At 40.2% G+C, this 18,927-nt stretch overlaps 1 protein-coding gene across 1 annotated transcript in view; it reads right to left on the bottom strand.

The window, feature by feature from the left end:
- Positions 1-438: 438 nt before the first annotated feature.
- The window catches only part of ddah1 (dimethylarginine dimethylaminohydrolase 1), an 86,635-nt gene continuing 68,146 nt past the window's right edge, over positions 439-18,927 (bottom strand). The window contains exons 4-6 of the mRNA XM_019894357.1: positions 13,581-13,700; positions 5,599-5,742; positions 439-1,712 (exon numbers count right to left, since the gene is read on the bottom strand). Of these exons, the coding sequence (XP_019749916.1) occupies positions 1,596-1,712; positions 5,599-5,742; positions 13,581-13,700 (381 nt within the window). The 3' untranslated portion in view covers positions 439-1,595. The remainder of the gene's footprint in view (positions 1,713-5,598; positions 5,743-13,580; positions 13,701-18,927) is intronic.

The raw sequence follows: 18,927 nt of genomic DNA on the forward strand, positions 1-18,927 counted from the left end.
GGGGGGCTCTGCTGGACAGGTGAGTCTATCAGATCTCAAGGCTAATTTTACTTGCAAGGCTGTTCCCAAAATGGATTTAATGTTGAAATGTGGAGTCGTCCTTCTTTTGATACTAAGTGCTTCTCTATAACATATAATTTATACAGAAATGATCTTGGATTTAATCATCGAAAACTTCCGCATTGTGCGTGCGATAAAATAGTTTCTTGGCTGTTCCATAACTAATGCTAAATACTGCACCCCTGTCACATTTCTGGTGTTTTCATTTTCTTAACGCTAGATGGCAGCAGTATGCTTTTAGTGAATACATTTCTATCTCTTATGATCCACGAATCATATTTTCTTGATATCAGTCAAAAGAAATCAAAGCACATATAACGTTACATCGACCGGTCTACTACAGTAACAACAGTAACAGTATTAACAGTAACAACTCAGTTGAATGCTCGGTATAACTTTATTATGTATATTAGTGAGATAGAATGCTCTTTTCAATTACGAAAATACCAGTACCATATCAGTCACAACCTTCATTGAAACCAAAACGTTTGAGTTGAACAGATATAATCACAACCAAGAATCATTAGATTGGTGCAGTTGGAAAAAAAAAAAAAACCTACATCCCCAAAATCAACATATTAAGTGGTTATTTCACTGTGTACACCAGTGGTAACATGGAGCAACAACAAAAAAGCCAGAGAGGAAAATGATGTAATGATAAAACCCTTTCATTTGAATCAGCGAGGGAAGGGTATTACAGTGAGGAGGTACAGAATGTCAATTTGAGGCAAAATAATTAGAGAGGATCATAAAAGTTGACCACCCACTGAGCCAACACTTCGACTCACATTAACCATTTGAGAATGATGACTTTTGTGTCGATGATGCATTCATCTGGGATACAAAATCCTAGCAATTGTCACACTTTTAACAGTGATTACCAGACTGTGTGATACAATGTGAATGAAGTTAACATAAACCTGTTTTGTAGTCAAGAGCAAAGGGTAGGTGAAAGACAGGAAGATGGAGCAAGTTTAAGAGTTAGTGTTTACTGGTGTCGCAAGCCTTTCCTCTGAACAGAGCAAACCAAATTCTTTCCATGCTTCATCACTGCCTGCCTGCCCATACGCAAGCATCACCTCCTGATGTCATTTCCTCAGCTCTCACTCACAGTTGCGCTGAGAATCAGCACAGTCTAAACAGCGTTGGCCTTTAACATACAGTACGTCGAATCTATGTTTTGCAAACTATGCATATAATAAGCTTCCTGATTTATTAGTGCAAAGTTATATTTTCCAAGTTCTCACCATGAACTGGATTCTAACATGAATGAAAGAAAAATGAATGATTAAAATAGAGTTACATCTTAGGTGAGGCTTGACTTCAAAAAGCCAACACAAATCATCTGAAATATATTTTGTTAGCTACACCTCCGTTCATTAATGAAGTGAAAGAAAAAAAAAAGTCAGCACGAAATTTTATCCGCTCCCAAGATGATTATTTTCCCCTCAATAAAAATATCCCATCTACTTATCCAGTGACCATGACTATTTCACCAAGTCTTGGAACCTGTTGTGATACGACAGAGGCTGTGTTCAGTGGTTGGATTTCTTATTGATGAGCACAGAGCAGCAAGTTAGAGCTCCGTCCACTCTCACTTTTTCACTGTTGGACACAGGGATCAGCATGTGGTCCTTCAACTTGTCATACACCTGTGGAAAGAAAGGATGACCGATTACTATGGGTGTTGTCTTGATAAAATCTTATCCATTTCCATAGAGGAAATGATGATGATGATGATGATGATGGCTGGAATGATTTCAATGAAGTATTTTGTGTCGTTGCCATTTGCAACATTGTTGAACTGCGCTTCACCATACTGGGCTGCATTCACAATAATTAGACTGTCCTTTCTCATATACCTTGTACTTAACCCTTTCATGCACCAGTAATGATAACCTGTAATCTGATAAAATGATAAGCTGTCCACCGTACAAATAGTGTTACATAAAAACATCAAATATGTCAGGTTTGAGTGCGGACCGGTAAGGGGGGGATCCCACAAAAATAGACAAGGATAAAGTAGAACATGAAATGTGTTTACAGAAAAATGCAAGATCGACAAAGTACAACAAAAGTCGCTAGCAACAAAGAGCCAGGATAAACGAAAAAACACAAATCGCTCGTAACCGGTAAGGTAGAAATAACGGAAAATCACGAATGAAAAAAACATCCAGGGATCCAATCATGCGAAAGGAGCATGAACAACTAAACAAGGTAAACAATACTTACACGCGAGACTAGAGTACGGAGACTAGAGAACTATGAATCATGAACCATAAGGCCTAGAAAATCAACCACTTGGCATTCCGATAGTCAGCAGGGTCGAATAAACCGACTGCCGGCGATGAAGTCCTTTTAACGCCACTGATTGTAACGCATGAAAGATGTGGAGCTGGAGGGATCGCCCTCCACTCCCGTAGGAAACTGAAACAAAACCAGAAATGGGCACTTTACCCTCTTTTGCCAGTCCGTCCTCCTTAATTGACTTTATTTTTAGCTATATCTTAATAAAGAATTCAGGATGTAACATAATGACAGTTATGTAAGTGCAGCTGGGCGCTGGTGTGATATGCTGCAATTTATATCTCTGATTAGTTAACTATTTACAGTACAACTGCTTTCCGTGACGGTCGACAAAGCTATATCTTAATAAAGAATTCAGGATGTAACATAATGACAGTTATGTAAGTGCAGCTGGGTGCTGGTGTGATATGCTGCAATTTACATCTCTGATTAGTTAACTATTTATAGTACAACTGCTTTCGGTGACGGTCGACAAACAAAACAATTGTTTGTGGCAGTCCTAGTTGAAAATGGTTACTCCATAGCCTACGCAGATTGGGTTAGTGCTTCAACATGAAGCTTTGTTTTTCAGGTGACAGGCATAAAACTTGTCATGGAATGTAGAAAATGAAACCTGAATTAGAAATGCGTGTGTGTGTGCGCGTGTGCGTGTGTGTGTGTGTGTGTGTGTGTGTGTGTGTGTGTGTGTGTGTGGGTGTGTGGGTGTGTGTGTGTGTGTGTGTGTCAGTGTGGTGGTGGTGGTGGTGGTGGGGTTTATAACCTCCGACCTACCAACTGAAGGTCCTGCCACCCCCTCGCCACCCTCGGTAAAACTGTCTAGAACCGCACTATAAGTACAGTGACGCCAGTAGGAAGGATCTTGTTCTGAAACAATTGCCTCACACATCACAAGCCAAAGTGACTGGAAAGTTCTTATCATCACCCACCAAAATTAATTTTAACCCGCATTCGGTGGGTTGGCAGGGGGGTTAATTTCGAACCGGATCACGAGTACACTCCATGAGTCGTGAACCTCTGTCAGACACATGGCACATAAACGTGTGGATGTGGGCCTCTGCTTGATGTGGTAATAAATGATAGTCATTGATTATTATTATTATTATTATTATTATTATTATTATTGTTTTAATATGTCTGCTATAGATTAGACTAAATAATAAGGTGTTAAACCCTGAGAAGGCTGTACATTTAAGTAACGGAAATGAATCCACTGCTGTTTATGGCATCTCTGAGGCTGCAGTGCGTCTTGTTTTGATCCTTTTGAGCCGAGTACTTACTATTTCTGCGGCTAAAATTTATTTGTTGGGTCGAGGACGGTGTGGTCAAACACAGTAGGAGCTCCTATTTCTCACAGGGGGCTTTTGTCTGTTGTGTTTCTTTATCTGCAAAGCCAGCGCTCTAAAGCTGTCTGCCAGTGCTTGCACTAATAAATGCTCTGCGCCCCCTTCAGCTGCCAGTCCTCATGAACTCCCGCCTTTGTTAATGCGCAGATCTTATGCAACTTGAGGAGCCAACCAAAAATAGACCGTTGACTGAATAGATCATTTGTGGAGAGAAAGAAAGCAGAAGAAATTGTATTGCGCTGGGATATTGTTCCATTTAATTCGAGCAATTGCGGCTCAACTCTATAACAAGACATGAGATGGCATTCAACAAAAGACGGTATTTTACTGTTATGTGGATCCACCACTATTACTATTTTCCCACTTTTTCCACCACAGATCCAAGCCAGTTTCTACTGGGTCTGAACTTTGCAAAGCTAAATCATGGTCGAGATATTCATTTCTTAGTATGCCAGATGGTCTGTCAAGGCGATACCAAAGTTGAAAAAAAATGTGATAGAAAAATAGATTTTATTGTCGGTTTATCTTCTGGGAGAAAAACTGACTCTCTGCCACGTGTCTCGATCCAAATGCGCACATTTTTCGGAATTCTTCCTTCTAAAAATAGCTCGCAGGGTTGGGGTTCTAACCACTGAGTACATTTTGAGGTCGAATTCCTGTACGTGCAGCCTGCAGGCTACTGGATTCAATTTCATGAGATCCTTTTTTTTCATGTGTTTTGAGGGTCAAAACCCCTAAAACACACACACACACACACACACACGCACACACACGCGCATACACGCACGCACGCACACACACACGCACACACACACGCATGCACGCACGCACGCACGCACGCACGCACGCACGCACGCACGCACGCACGCACGCACGCACACACACACACACACACACACCTAATAAGCCAGTGCAAAACAAAACAACGATCTACAACACCCAATGCTACTCTTAAATCAGCCTAAGCGCGCAGTCACGACAAGCACTTTATCCTGAATGGCTGTAATTTTGGAGATTAAATCCATAAATCCAGCAGACTTGTTCTTATCCATGTGGCCCGGGCTGCGTGTTGTCCTCTGGAAATAGGTTAAAGTAACTTCACCGAGTTGATTATGATGACGAAACCATATGCCCTAAAGACTGTCTTAGTCCAATCCAAAATGGCCGCCAGGTTGAAGACCTTACTGGATGCGCTCAGTTCCCGTCAATGACCGCAGCCACTCAAAGGACAGCGAGTGACATCGGCTTGAAAGCTGGACCAACTGCACATCACACTTTTAACGAGAGTCTATCTGCGATGATCTGAGCACCAAAACTGACAATGAGCTCATCGTTTTGAGACGCCAGAGATATACAAATCAATTTTGCTCATCAGTAATTGTGCACTGTATTTCCTACTCATCTAAAATCCATATATATTTTTAAAATATTTTTGTCATCCTATTTTGTTTTTTTGATTAAATTTTTGTCGCCTTCAATGCGACTCAGCTGGCACTGATTATTGCCTTTTACTTTTTATGATTATTTTCATGTATAGTTCGGGGCAAGGTTGAGCAATGTGTCTTTCTGCCTTTCCTGATGTGTTATGTTTATATAGATTGCAAATTTGAAGATTAAAAAAAAAAAAAAAATCCAAAAAAGAAAGAATGAACAACGCATGCACGATAATATTAAAGACCTTGGCAGTGTCATGAAAAGACACCAACTTCACCAACCGATATTAATAACAATTACACCTTTACATCTAGCTCTTGGCAAGGTGAACATATTTGTGTGTGGTAATGTAGTGGTGACTCAAATCCCTCCACTGGAGAATTTCAATACAAGTATGCTAAATTTTATATGGAAAGAAAATCTGTCTCCTTGTGATCATTGAGCCAAATATTACCTTTACGCTTTCTGGATATTCCTCTTCTGTGCAATGCAGAAGCACCTGTCCCTTATTGGGCAGGTTCATGTAGATGCAGTTTGCAGCCAAGTCATCGGGCACCGTCAGTTTATCGTAACGATGATCGCTCATTTGTTGCATGATCTACAAACAGGCACACACAAATACAGAACGTGGACATGAACACAAAGAAACAGCGGCCTGTGTGAGTCCATACGAATTGCAGGGATCCAGACAGTCACTGCAAAATTACTCAGAGGTCTTTGGGCGAAGAGGAGGGTGGCTAATGGAGAACACAGGAGCAGGCATTCTTTTTCAGCAGATGTCATATTATTTATGTAATCTAATGGGGCTGAAGATGGAATGGGAAGCGCAGCGGAGAGGCCAAGATGACGCACATGCTGCCAAGAGGAAGTGGAGGTGGAAGGTGGCCGCTGGGTGAGAGTGTTATGACCAGCGGAGAAGCAGGTGTCGCTTCATGTTTATGAGCACATGTGTGGACGGATGCCACTGAGACAAAAGGTGTGTGGTGTGTGTGTGTGTGTGTGGGTGTGGGTGAGCGTGTGTGTGTCAGCAGTCACACAAAACAAACCTAAGATCAAAAAACAAAACAAAAAAAATGTTACAATGGTGATTTGTCTTCTAAAGTTCTAATGGTTAAAGCATAAAAGTTTGAGTCATGTCTGGATTTGCCTTGCTGGATTTCAACACACAGACACAAATGTGTGCCTGTAAAGGGCTTGTGTTTCAGAATGGGTCAGGATGTTTTCATGAAATGTCCCACTGCTTGTGTTTTCAGTTAGAGGAAGAAACATTATCAACTTCAGGCTGTTTTCATTATACATACATAGTAGGAGAGTTTAGGTTTCTTGTTATCATGTTATTTTGCTACTATTGTGTTTGCCTTTTAAATAAAACACAGATGTTCAACGGGCTGTCTCAAGTGTGCGTTTTCCTTTCTCGGGAAAATTACTTTGCAAAAAGTGACATATTTTCTTCTGGGAACAGAGCATACTACAAGCGAATAGACGAAGAAATGTGTCATCCTAGCAAATGGTCACAGCGTAAACTAAACTAAACTCGGGATAACACTCATTAAATAAATATTGCATTTTGCATGTCTAACATTGAACTACTATGCAGACAACCTTAATGATTGAAGTTGCAAATTTGCTTTGGTTTCAGGATGCTATAAAATTACAGTTTTGGTGAGAGAGAGTGTGCAGGAAATGAAAATAAGTTCATGTAATATCCTCTGTTGTGCTAGAAAGCTAAAAGTGCGTGAACAGACAGATTCCCAAATCACTAGGGGGTAGGGGTGGCTGCAGCAGCGCTAAATGAAAACAATCATGTGCGTGACCGCCGAACCCGGCTCTCACACACAAGGGGATTAGGAGAGGTAGATGGGAGGAGAAATGTTGACTCCACCAAAAATCACAGTTGTTACTGCGTCACATGTTTTGTTGAACATTTTCTTTTTGGTGTCAAAACAGATACTGGATATGATAATACGGATTTGGATGAAAAATGCACAGCCAGTGTCTCTGTAAGGAAACAAACCCAACAAAACTGGCTAATTCCATGTGTGCACTTTGGAAAAATAACATTGTACCCCCAACATGGATATTTGAAGACTTAATCATTAACCACATGATCGTCTAAACACAGGCATATGGTTATCTTGATAATATTACAACTTTCTCACAAAATTGTACTTATATCCTGAATATTTTGATCACTGAAGTCCTGATACTTTGTAGTGACTAACAAATACTTGGAGGAGTCTTAAACCACTTGATTTGTGTTTCTTATCAAAGATGCAGTGTATGCAAAATGTAAAAATGCTTGGAGCTGGCTACTTCCCAGACAGCTTGGCAGTGAACTGAGCATAAAATCGCCGCAAAAGTTGGCAGGGTGCAATGCAATTCATTGAGAGGTAAATGGGCAGCATAATGTGCCCACCCAAAAGACTTCAAACAAATGAGTTATTGGAGGGAGAACAACTAACAACCAAACGAGTTTAAAAAAATACTCAAAACGGATGCTGATGTCAAATCTTTCATTTGGATTCTTTTTTTTTTTAATTATTGCTAAACAAGTTTTTAAGAAAGTCCCTTGACTTACAAACTACGGCTTATTCTGTGCATGGAATTCGATACCTGGTAAAACAAACTGTTGATATACTTTGTTGATTAAATGAATTTAAAGGTATGTAAAATGCTGAGGGTGTAATTGTTAACTTTTTTGATGATCCCATCAATTACGTCACTGATCGGACTCTTGGATTGAGAAGATGATTCAGAGGTGCAACGATGAATCGATTAATCAACAACGAATCGACTATCAAATTAATCGCTAATGACTTTTGATAATTGACGACTCGTTTGGATAACTTTTTCAGTTTAAAATGATCTCAGAATTTCACCTTCTCAACAGTAAATGTTATCCTATTTCTGTAGTCCTCCATGAAACCAGACCGATTATCTTTGAGGGCAATCAAAATTCAAACATTTGCCTTTATTTGGAAAACAATGATCGACATTTCAATCTATTTTTATCTTCTGACGTTACAGACCAAACCACCAACTGAATCGTAATTAATTTCTGTCCATCTGATATGACTTTTTCTGAAGGAAGACATGCAAATTATACCGTTTGAAAGTGTTTGAAAATCCGACTCACCGATGAATCGACAATTATTTGTCAAAATAATTACAGTCACAATGTTACCCACATTAACAACCCTGTCCAAAGATTATGGAATCACCAGTATCAGATGTCCATTCAGTTGTTGAAAGTGTACTTGTGGTGGTCAAAAGAAAAATATACAGCAGAAGCATATGCGCCATGTGACACCCCACTGCATTCGGCAACAAAAGACAGTTGCGTGTGCATGGGAATATTTATCAAGACCTTATCATTGCGACTTCATTGTTTGCCTCCTGTCATAGTGGTGGACGAAGGGAGTTTGGCCGCTTGCACACCGGAGAGGACACGAAAACACAAAGGTTAGCTTAGTGCTAGCGAGCAACTTGTATGAGAATTGGGTGGATTTATAGTTTGTCCAAAAGGATATGCACTACAGAAAATAGATGGGCAGTGACGGGGGCTGCCCTAACGTGCAGCGGGACGTGATTCCAAAGAGAGGGACTCGTAACAGAAAAGAATTTGTCCCTTAGAACTAAGCCGCCGCTTAGTTCTCTGTACCCTTAAATAGTGTCTGGTCCACAACTGGGCAGGTGCTTCGGGGCGAAGTAGCTCAGAGAGGTCAGGTGGGGCGAGGGCATTTAAAGATTTGAAAACAAATACAAGAAAACGTATAGGGGGGCAGTGAAGGGATTGCCAGAGTAGGAGTTATGTGCTCCCTCTTATGCGTACCAGTCAAGAGGTGAGCAGCAGCATTTTGGATCAACTGGAGATGCTGAATGGAGGATTGGCTGACTCCAATGTAAAGTGCATTACAGTAATTCAGCCGAGATGTGACGAAGGCATGAATTACTGTTTCAAAGTGCTCATGAGAAAGGAGGGATTTTGCTTTAACCAGCTGCCTCAAATGAAACAATCTGGATATAACAACTGCACCAATTTGCTGGTCCAATTTAAAATCACTCCCCAGTTTAAGACTCAAACTCGAGACTGTTGGCTGCTCGTTAGTCTGCCGTTAAACAGGAATGATAACACCTTGAAGAGTTGCAGCTGCAGGTTGAAGTTGCACCAAGTGTACTGACATCATGGCTCCAAAATGAGAGATGTCAAATGAAAAAATGGAGGGGATTATCAAACTACCTAAAGAAGGTCAATCTTTGTGCAATTTTTCAAAATATGTTGGTTGTTCACAGTCAGCTGTGTCTAAAATGTGGAACAAGTACAGCAAAAATGGGAAGGACGTCCAAGAGAAGCAAGCATACTGTTCGATCACGGAAGACATCAAAGCATCAAGACAAAACTGAAAGCAATATCTTGAAAGCAGAAAATGCAAAGCAAACAAATGAACATATGACAGGAAACTGGAGTCAAACTCTGTGAACAAACTGTAAGAAACCGCTGAAAGGAAATGGGATTTCCAAACAGAAAAGCGAAACAAAAGCCATCATTAACACCCCAACAGTAGAAAGCAAGGTTACAATGGACAACGGTGGACTGTGGATGACTGGATAAAAGTCATATTCAGCCATGAATCGCAAATCTGCATTGGGCAAGGTGATGCTGCTGCAACTTTTCTTTGGTGACGTTTGAATGATGAAGACGGATGCCTGAAGGAAACATGCACATTTCCGCAGTCATTGATGATATTGGGCTGCATGTCAGGTTAAGGCACTGGGGAAACGGCTTTCATTACATCTACAATAAATGCAACAGTTTCCGTTAACATTTTTGACATTTTTCTTATTCCATCAATTGAATGGATGAAATCATTTTTTATTGGAAATGCATCTAGCTATAGAGGAAACAAAAAAAACTGGAAAAACATTCCTTGAAGAAAGACACATAAGGTCAATGTCGTGGCCTGCAAAGTGAAAACCTTGCATGGAAGTCGAAGAAAATGGTCCATGACAAGGCTCCAGCCCGCAAAGCCGATCTTGCATAAGCATTCAGAGAAAGTTGGAGTCAGACTGATGAAGAGTAGTGTTTATCACTAATTCCATGCCTCTAAGACTGCTAGCTCTTAGAACTCACCTCATCCGGATATTTTGAATTTAGCATTACGCTGCCAAGAGATGTTTATGGGAAACTGCGGCATGGCGATTCATTCCTACCACCCCCCACCCCCACCCCCGCACACACACATTTTCAGGAGACTAACTCCATTAACTCAATTGTGTTGTCCACAATGATATAGTTTTAAAGTGGTGTACATTATCTTTGTGAAACAAATAAAGATGTATGCAACTGTAAAGTCCCATGTCCAACATCAATATTACGACTATACAGTGGCAGCGTCCCACTTTATTTGATACTGCCATGCAGCTGTGGCTGACAAAGCCACAGGTTTTTCATTGAAATAATTTTGAAAAGGATCCAACTAAAGTATTTACGGTAGTTGTAATTTTATGTATTTCATGTTTTGAAAGCAACTACATTGTGATAAAAAATTCTGCTCATTTGTTAACAAATGAACATGTCATACATATGCAGTAAATACGTTATTTAAATAAACATGTTGCTCCATAGTGTGATAGGATCAGTGATCTTTTTTTTGTTTGTCTGTTTTTTAACACACTGATTGAGGATCAGCCCCCCAAAATCCCGATTGTACAAAGTCTAATTATTATGTTATGAACGTAATCTGATCTGGCATCTTCCGTTTCTGTTTACTGTGTGTGCTTTTTACATGTATGTTAGTCATGTGAGCATAAGTTCTTTCAGGAGGTCCGTGAATATCAGCGCGGTAAAAAGAAATAGGGCTTTTGAAATTGGTGTAATTAGACAGTCAAACAACTATACATAGGCTTTACATTTGAATTGGATATTGACATTATTTTGTTTTCAAGAGAATCAAATATGGGAATTACTTTTGTCTCCGGCGAGTGCCATCTACCACTACAGCTGTGTTATGCTAGTGAGTAATACACAGTGTAAACATCCTTCAGGGGAACCCCAAACAACACACTGTGGTGACCTCATGACTTAGACGGGGTGCCTGGTGGTAAGCTAAAATGAGAGGGTGCTGTAACCTCGAATGGTATTTAGGGGAATGACTTCATGGGAGAAGCTCGTGTTGAAAGGGACTGACGGATGATGAAATCCATCCGCGCATTCTCATTCTTGGGAAAGCAAAACACAGATTATAAAAACATTTACATGAGTGTAAAACAACACAGCACATGAGGTGACATACTTTGTACATACTACAAATCAAGAGGGTGAAACAGTCAGTTTCATGATGAATACTAAGATTAAACAAGACGCCAGTTTTAAAACATTCCTCATTCAAAGGTCAAAGGTCATTACCCTAACTGCCTCAGGGTCTAAAATACTATTCCGATTTATTTAAACAGTTGTAATATATAAGTGTACATGATCATTAAAAGCCCTGCAAAATAGAAACAGACTCCTGGATTTAGGATGATGAAGGCACAACCAAGATGATGAAGGCACAACCAGAAAGTTTTTGTCACTGTTGGTAACAGCTATTCCTCATTACAGTTGCTAATTACGAGGGTGATCAAACCCAATGGAATCTTACTTAGTTTATTCAAGAATGTTAAATGAATCAGTATCTTTCTCAGTATATTTCTGCGTGTATTAAGTTCCTGTGTACACTTCAACAATCCAAGGATGCAGAGTCGAGCTAATTGTTTCTCAACTGTTGTCACACGGGGAACAGCGTTTCCTGTTGTAGTGGCAACCCACTTTAATATATGTTAGGAGCAATGAAGAAAACTTATTGCATGTTCACAGTGCCTTTCTGAACACCTTATTAAGAAACTGATGACGAACGTGACAACGGCAAATACAAAATGGCATCTGCAACGATAAAATGTTGTATGTCGGTACCCTTGTACATTGAGGAACGCCTGCAAATTTTTACTAGATTTCCACAAACCCATCAATAATGGCTCCGTGATCGGCTTTTGGGTCCTGACCCACCAGTTGAGAATCATTGGTCTAGCAATTACAGTTTCTAAGGACTCTAGCCAATAGTTCTCAAAGTGTGGTATGAGTACCACTAGAGGTACGCAGGCTCCCTCTAGTGGTACATGACAACATCACTTAAATGTTCATACTGCACATTTTACACTGACTAAACTTTTTTTCATCCACTAGAGTACACTTATTAAGAATAATTTGGTACGTAAATTTTAAGTACAATCCATTTCTGTTGAACTTGTCAGAAATGATTCTTTTCAAACATTTATTTTGATTTTTTTTTTGATGTAACTTTTTTTTTTTTAAGTACAGCAGTCATATTCAAATGGGGCACAATTTTACAGTGGCTTGCAACAATATTTAATAGCTTTTCAGAAATAAAACCTCCGCTTGGTTTTTGATGAACACTACCCTTTTTGATGCCGACTATATCATGCAGTTTAATACTGATCATAACGCTGGTAGTTGGAAAGTCACATTTTTTTTTATGTTGTCTTTGATGTGAAAAACTTTTAGAACCACTGCTCTAGGCCATTAAAGATGGTCCAGTTTAAATTGCCATTGGGATGAATGTTTTTTTTATCCAGCAGGGGGAGATCTCACACAAGGTGGCAACCATTGATGGGAGAAACTAGCTTAGGTGAATCTGACTGATTTGAATCCTGTTAGGGCAGAAGTTCTTCACCATTTGATGAATTGTGTTGAGCAAAGATCTGAGGTCGCCATGTGCTTTTATGTTTTGATGACTTTTATCGGAGCAGCTATTTTGGCATAATACCATCGCAGTCTTTGTAACACATGTAAAAAAGGCTCCAGAGAGAATTCATGAATAAATGGGGCATTGAAGGTAACACTCAAACTCCAAGGACTTGGAACCAGTACACTATCAAAGATCACATGCTTAGAATTAGCCAAGGCATTTTTCCTGCAATTTGTTACCTGTTCGCAGAAAAAATGGGATAACATATCTGTCAGCGAGAAGAACTGCAATTCCTTCCTCTTCACATGTGTTATTGTTTGCCATTGCTGTATTCGAGCTTGATCAAGTGAGAGCTCTTTCCTGTGGTAGCATTCAAGTTCTTTATTTGATGACGTGCTGTACCTTGCCAGATTCATTGTCTAGAATTACAGTGGCATTTAGAATGCTTGGCAAATGTTGACTGGGAATGTCCAGTCAGTCAAGAGGAAAAGAACACATACCAACAGGGTTGAGTCAAGAGGCTATCAAGGAATTAAAAAAAAAAAAAAAAAAAAGAAGCAAGCATCTGCTGTGCCATTTAAAAAAAATAAGACAGTGATTCAACTGTTCCCATGACGACACTTGGCAAAATCATCAATATGAGATGACGCTATTTCCATAAACACATGACGCACATACACAAATTCCATACTTTGAGGGCTTTCTGAGCCGGTTCACTGGAGCCAATGATAATGAGGCCCGGTCCTCCCATGCTGCAGAAGCTTTTCAGGTGCAGCCCTTCCACCACAGGCACAGTAGACACAGCATAATCCTGCAAGAAACCATTAGAGTAAAAATGTTATTTTTATTTCTGTTATTTTGTCAAGCATCATTCAGTAATATTTTCCCCCAATATAAAACTAAACTTTGCACAAAAAGTAAGGACACATGTAAGTATTAAAAAAAATAAATTGTTAATTTCTTTGTTCTAAGAATGCCCTTTGGTAATAAATCTTTTCGCTGTGGAAATCCTGTTTATTCTGCTGATCAATGGTGCTGTGCCGCATTTGTAAGGAACATGCTTTTGTGGGATGAGCAGCACAGCTGAAGTACACTACACATCTGCTGGTGTTGATTCAACAACATAGACTGTTAATTTTAACACCGGAAAAGTGTCTATATGCATCCACACTACTTGGTGTTAAGGTACAATTTACGAACGTGTTCAATGCTCAACACCCAATAGTGTGTTACGGCAATAAAATGACAGGGCAGTAACAATGACACAAGTGAGTGTTTCGATGAACACTACTGTACTGTATGTTCATGCCAACAATATACAGTGTGGGGGAAAATAACCTGTGCTGCAGTACCTTAAATAAAACATCACAACATTTCAATTCAAAATAATTTTCTTTGATTAAATCCATTCAGACAAAACAGCAGCAGGGCACAATCTTCCTCAGTTCTAAATACATTCGGGTAAACATCACAACCCGTGGTAATAACATTTGGGGTTAAAAGAAATGCCTGATCGTCATCAAGATCTTCACAAATTTTCGGAAAGTAGGAAATCCATTTTTAGTCCAACACATACAAAAATTCCATTCTGGCATTCGGTTCCATATTTTTTCACCCAGTGGGTAGTGGCAAAACTACACATTATATATTGGACAAGACCCCAACATATGGTCTGGATCATGTTGCATCTTTCGGTGTGCAAACGTTCACTTTATTTTGACAATTTGACAACTGGCTGATTGGCCAAATGTTTCATCATGGACATATATTCATCAGTTGATGCCTGTTAAGATGTAGAATGGTCTTGCAGAGTCTTTGGGCCATTTTCAAAATTACATGGCAGCAAAACAGACAGAAGAATATGGACACAAAACAATTAACATTACATACACGAGTCCATTTCCTGTAGGTCTACATGACCAAATGAGAAAACCCTACAGTAGGCATGTCCAGCTCCGGGCCTGGAGCGCCGCCGTCCTGCCTGTTATCCATCTCTCCCGGCTGCAACACACCTGATACAGATGATCAGTTCATCAGCCAGCTCTGAAGCAGGATTAGAACGTTCCTGATTATTTGAACCAGGTGTGTTGCTCCTGGGAAAGCTGCAAAGGCAGGACAGCGGCCCTTGAGGACCGACTTTGGACACCGCTGCCCTACAGGTTCTTGTGTAACTCAGTACTCACATACAAATCTAAGTTGCTTGGGTCTTGTTGTCTCGATTGGGAAAGAGTGTAACAACTCCATGCACATAGATAATGCGGACATTGAGGTTTCCCACAAAAAATAAAAAAAAACTTCCTTAATGGTCACTTGGCTTTTGATATCACCTTATTTGTTGTTACAGTTTGGAGAATTTGCATGTTGTTGGTCAAGCAGCTGACAAATGACGCTTATGAGACTGAATGGAGTCAGCTGTGCTACTCACCAGTCCAAAACAAGTCACATGCAGCTCGTCACTCAAGCTGCCTTGAATCAAATACCATCATGGAAAAGTTTTGCTGACCTTGGTAATTCTGCTCAGGAATGAGCATCAAAAGCTAGGCTTGAGTGATAAGGGAAAAATAACCTCCTTTCTCTGTATAGAAGAGTCCCCCCCCCCCACCCCCCCCCACTACTATGGTTACATAATGATGATTTAAAACATGTATTCTGTACTTGCAGAACTATATGATCATCTGCTAACTATTTTTTCCTTCAGATTCATTGATTTACTGGCCTAAAGGAACGCTTCCCTCCTCTCAAGTCTCAGGTGCCTGTCAGATATGCTGTAAAACTGAATCTTTTAATGTGAAAATCTGTGCATGTATCGAGAAGTATAAATTTGACTTATGCCTGAACACTGCCGTTGATTGATGTGTGTTATGTACCGGGATGTTATGTAATGTTTCACCGAATACCTCAATGTACAGTGAACCTCTAAAGTTCAAAATGTTCAAAGTTTTAATTCTGTGGACTTAAAATAATAAACCAAAAAAAACCTCAACTTTGGCATATCTCACAAGTCTTCAATTCATTTAGCATTTTTGTGTGTGATGCCACCACAGTAGGAAGAGAGGAAACGTGAAGACTACCTGAGCTCAACCTTAATTTGGGCATACTAAAATGGTACCTGTACTTCCTTGGCAGGAGAGTACAATATGGCTAAAGCGAAAATTAATGAAAGAATTGAATCTATGCTGGGTGGAGTGAGTTGCATTTGTTCTACTCGATTTGAAGAACCTTGAAGCAGTTTGTAATTTAAACATTCAAGCATATTGCAAAGGATGGTGTAAATGCAACAATAACAAACATACAGTTGCTATTGCGATTCAACAGTTTATTAAAGTATTAGAAGACAGTTTATCAGACAAAACTGCAATGCATTCGATAGTTTTGTCTGATAAACTGTCTTATAATACTTTCATAAACTGTTGTTTGTTGTTTTGGGGCTGATCTCTGAAGACTTTAAGTGGGCAACAAGGAATGTATTATTTTTTTACCAAAGCGAAAGCTGCATTTTTTTCCCCCACTCGTTCATTCATTCGTTCATTTTCCGATCCGCTTTGTCCTCACAAGGGTGGGTGCTGGAGCCTATCCCAGCCATCTTCGGCATGTTGGCGGCACGGGGAGAACATGCAAACTCCACACAGGAAGGTCGGAGTTGGAATTGAACTCTGCACTGTGAAGTCGACGTGCTAGCCACCCGACTATACCTGGCCGCCCTCATGTAAACAGTTTATATATATTTAAGAACAACAAAAAAAAGTTTATATACTTGTTTAGGAAAAGGCATTTCAAATCTGTATACTGAATCAGTTTGTAATTACTGTAACTGGAATACAACAAAATGTGACAGTGCTCATTTCGATGTGCATGAAACATGCTTACGTTTTCATAGATTTAAGACATAAGGAATGCTACTGTTCATGTTAGTAACTGTTTGTTATATTCACAATATGAAACTCAATGGACACCAAAAAGGTTTTCCTATTGTCATTTGAAACATATCAATGGGATCCATTTTATCAAAAAATAATTGAACACAGTGGAATGCATCAAGAGGGATTAACATTAACTTCAAAGGAGACTGAAACAACAACAAAAACAAGAAGTGTTCATCTTGTTGAAGATTTGAATTTAATCCTTATCCTCATATTTTGCTGCCGTTCTTGCAGGGAGAGTGTCATGTTTCGGTTTGTGACCAACAGGTGGCACTGTGGGGCTTTTCCCTGCAGCTGCACACCTGTTGGTCGTTAGGTAATTAGTGGCTATAAAAGGACTCCCGGAGACTACTCATTGTCGGGTCATTGTTTGTGTTTGTTGCTGTTTGTTGGCTGCTGTCATGTTTGTTTCAGTCATGTTTAGGTCATTGTTATGTTTTATCTTCAGTCATATTTTTTGTTTGATACTTTGGACTTTGTTTGTTTGTTTAGGATTTAGTTTTCTCTGTGTTTCAATACAATTTGTCAAGTACACCCTGCTCCTCCCTCTTGCCTGCTTTTTGGGGTCCACCACCACCTCGCTACGTGTCAGAGAGAAGATGCACTTTTGCAGTGTGACTTTTGACAGAATTTCTGCTTTTACAAGCAGAACATTTGACAAAGTTGGAGAACATCCAGGCATAGCTTTCATTCGTCTGGACAGGGTCAAACAATAACCTACACTGCTCACCAGTCAGTCATAGGGAACGTGTGAACAGCTCACTATGAAATGATTTTGCAGAGTTTCCCAAGTATGACCAGCTTCCTTCTGCAGTACAAAAATATCTACAGTATGATTGGTTAGCAAAAGACTGCAAATTGGTCATTTTTAAATGTTGCCTGACTCAACGGGCCCTATTTTCATGCCCAGCACAAGTCTAGTGCAAAGCGCAGTCTAACTGTGCATGGGGGGAGTTTACTTTATTTTGGTATTTTCCTTGATGGGAGAAGGGGGCGTTTGCGCCGTTGTGAGCCATTGTGGGACGGAACGCAGATGACTTGTTTGCCATTCACTGGAAACAACTCACCTCGATCCTCTTAAATTCAGCGCAGATAGAAGCATGCGGTATACATTATATGCAGGTGCAAGAGATTTGAAAAGAACTGCAAGATCATCGACACTTGCACATGATGTCAAGTTGGCCACTGTGGATGGGCACTTGGAGATTGCTTTCCACCCCCGATCGGGCATCCGTGCGTGAAAAACACCTGCCCCACCTCACCACCACGTGCATAGTTGTGCCACGATTGCGGGGGTGCTCGCCAAAATATTTTTAAGATGATCATCATCATAATAATAATAATAATACATTTTATTTGAAAGCGCTTTTCATCACACTCAAAGACACTTTACAAGAGCTTAAAACACAGGATAAAAATGTGCACTTAAAACAAGCATACATAATTTACAAAAGCACATTTAGATGAACAAAAAGCAAAATGGGTAAAAGAGATTAAAAGGTGTTAAAAGCATTGCGGAACAGATGAGTTTTAAGAGATGATTTGAAGGATTGGAGGTCAGTACAGTTGCGGATGTGTTGTGGTAGAGCGTTCCAGAGGGTGGGGGCGGTGACAGAGAAGGCTCGGTCCCCCCAGGTTTTGAGCTTGGTCACGGGGATGGCGAGGAGGTTTGTGTTTGAGGAGCGGAGATTGCGGGAAGGAGTGTATTGGTAAAGAAGGTCGGAAAGATAGGAGGGGGCCTGATTGTGAATGGCTTTATAGGTGAGTAGGAGCAGTTTAAATTGAATACGCTGGGGAACGGGGAGCCAGTGGAGGTTTTTAAGGACGGGGGTGATGTGATCACGAGTGCGGGTGTGGGTGAGTAGGCGGGCGGTGGCATTCTGGATGTACTGTAGTTTATTGAGGAGTTTGGAGGTTGTACCATAGAGAATGCTATCGCAGTGGTCAAGGCGGGAGGTGATGAAGGCGTGGATGAGGGTTTGAGCAGCATTGAAAGAAAGTGAATGGCGGAGACGAGAAATGTTTTTGAGGTGGAAGAAAGCAGTTTTGGTGATTTGGGTGATGTGTTGGTCGAAAGAGAGGTTATTATCAAAAAGGACACCGAGGTTGCGACAGTGA

This window comes from Hippocampus comes, unplaced genomic scaffold (assembly GCF_001891065.2).
Source record: "Hippocampus comes isolate QL1 unplaced genomic scaffold, H_comes_QL1_v1.1 scaffold282, whole genome shotgun sequence".
In the NCBI taxonomy this organism is placed as follows: domain Eukaryota; kingdom Metazoa; phylum Chordata; class Actinopteri; order Syngnathiformes; family Syngnathidae; genus Hippocampus; species Hippocampus comes.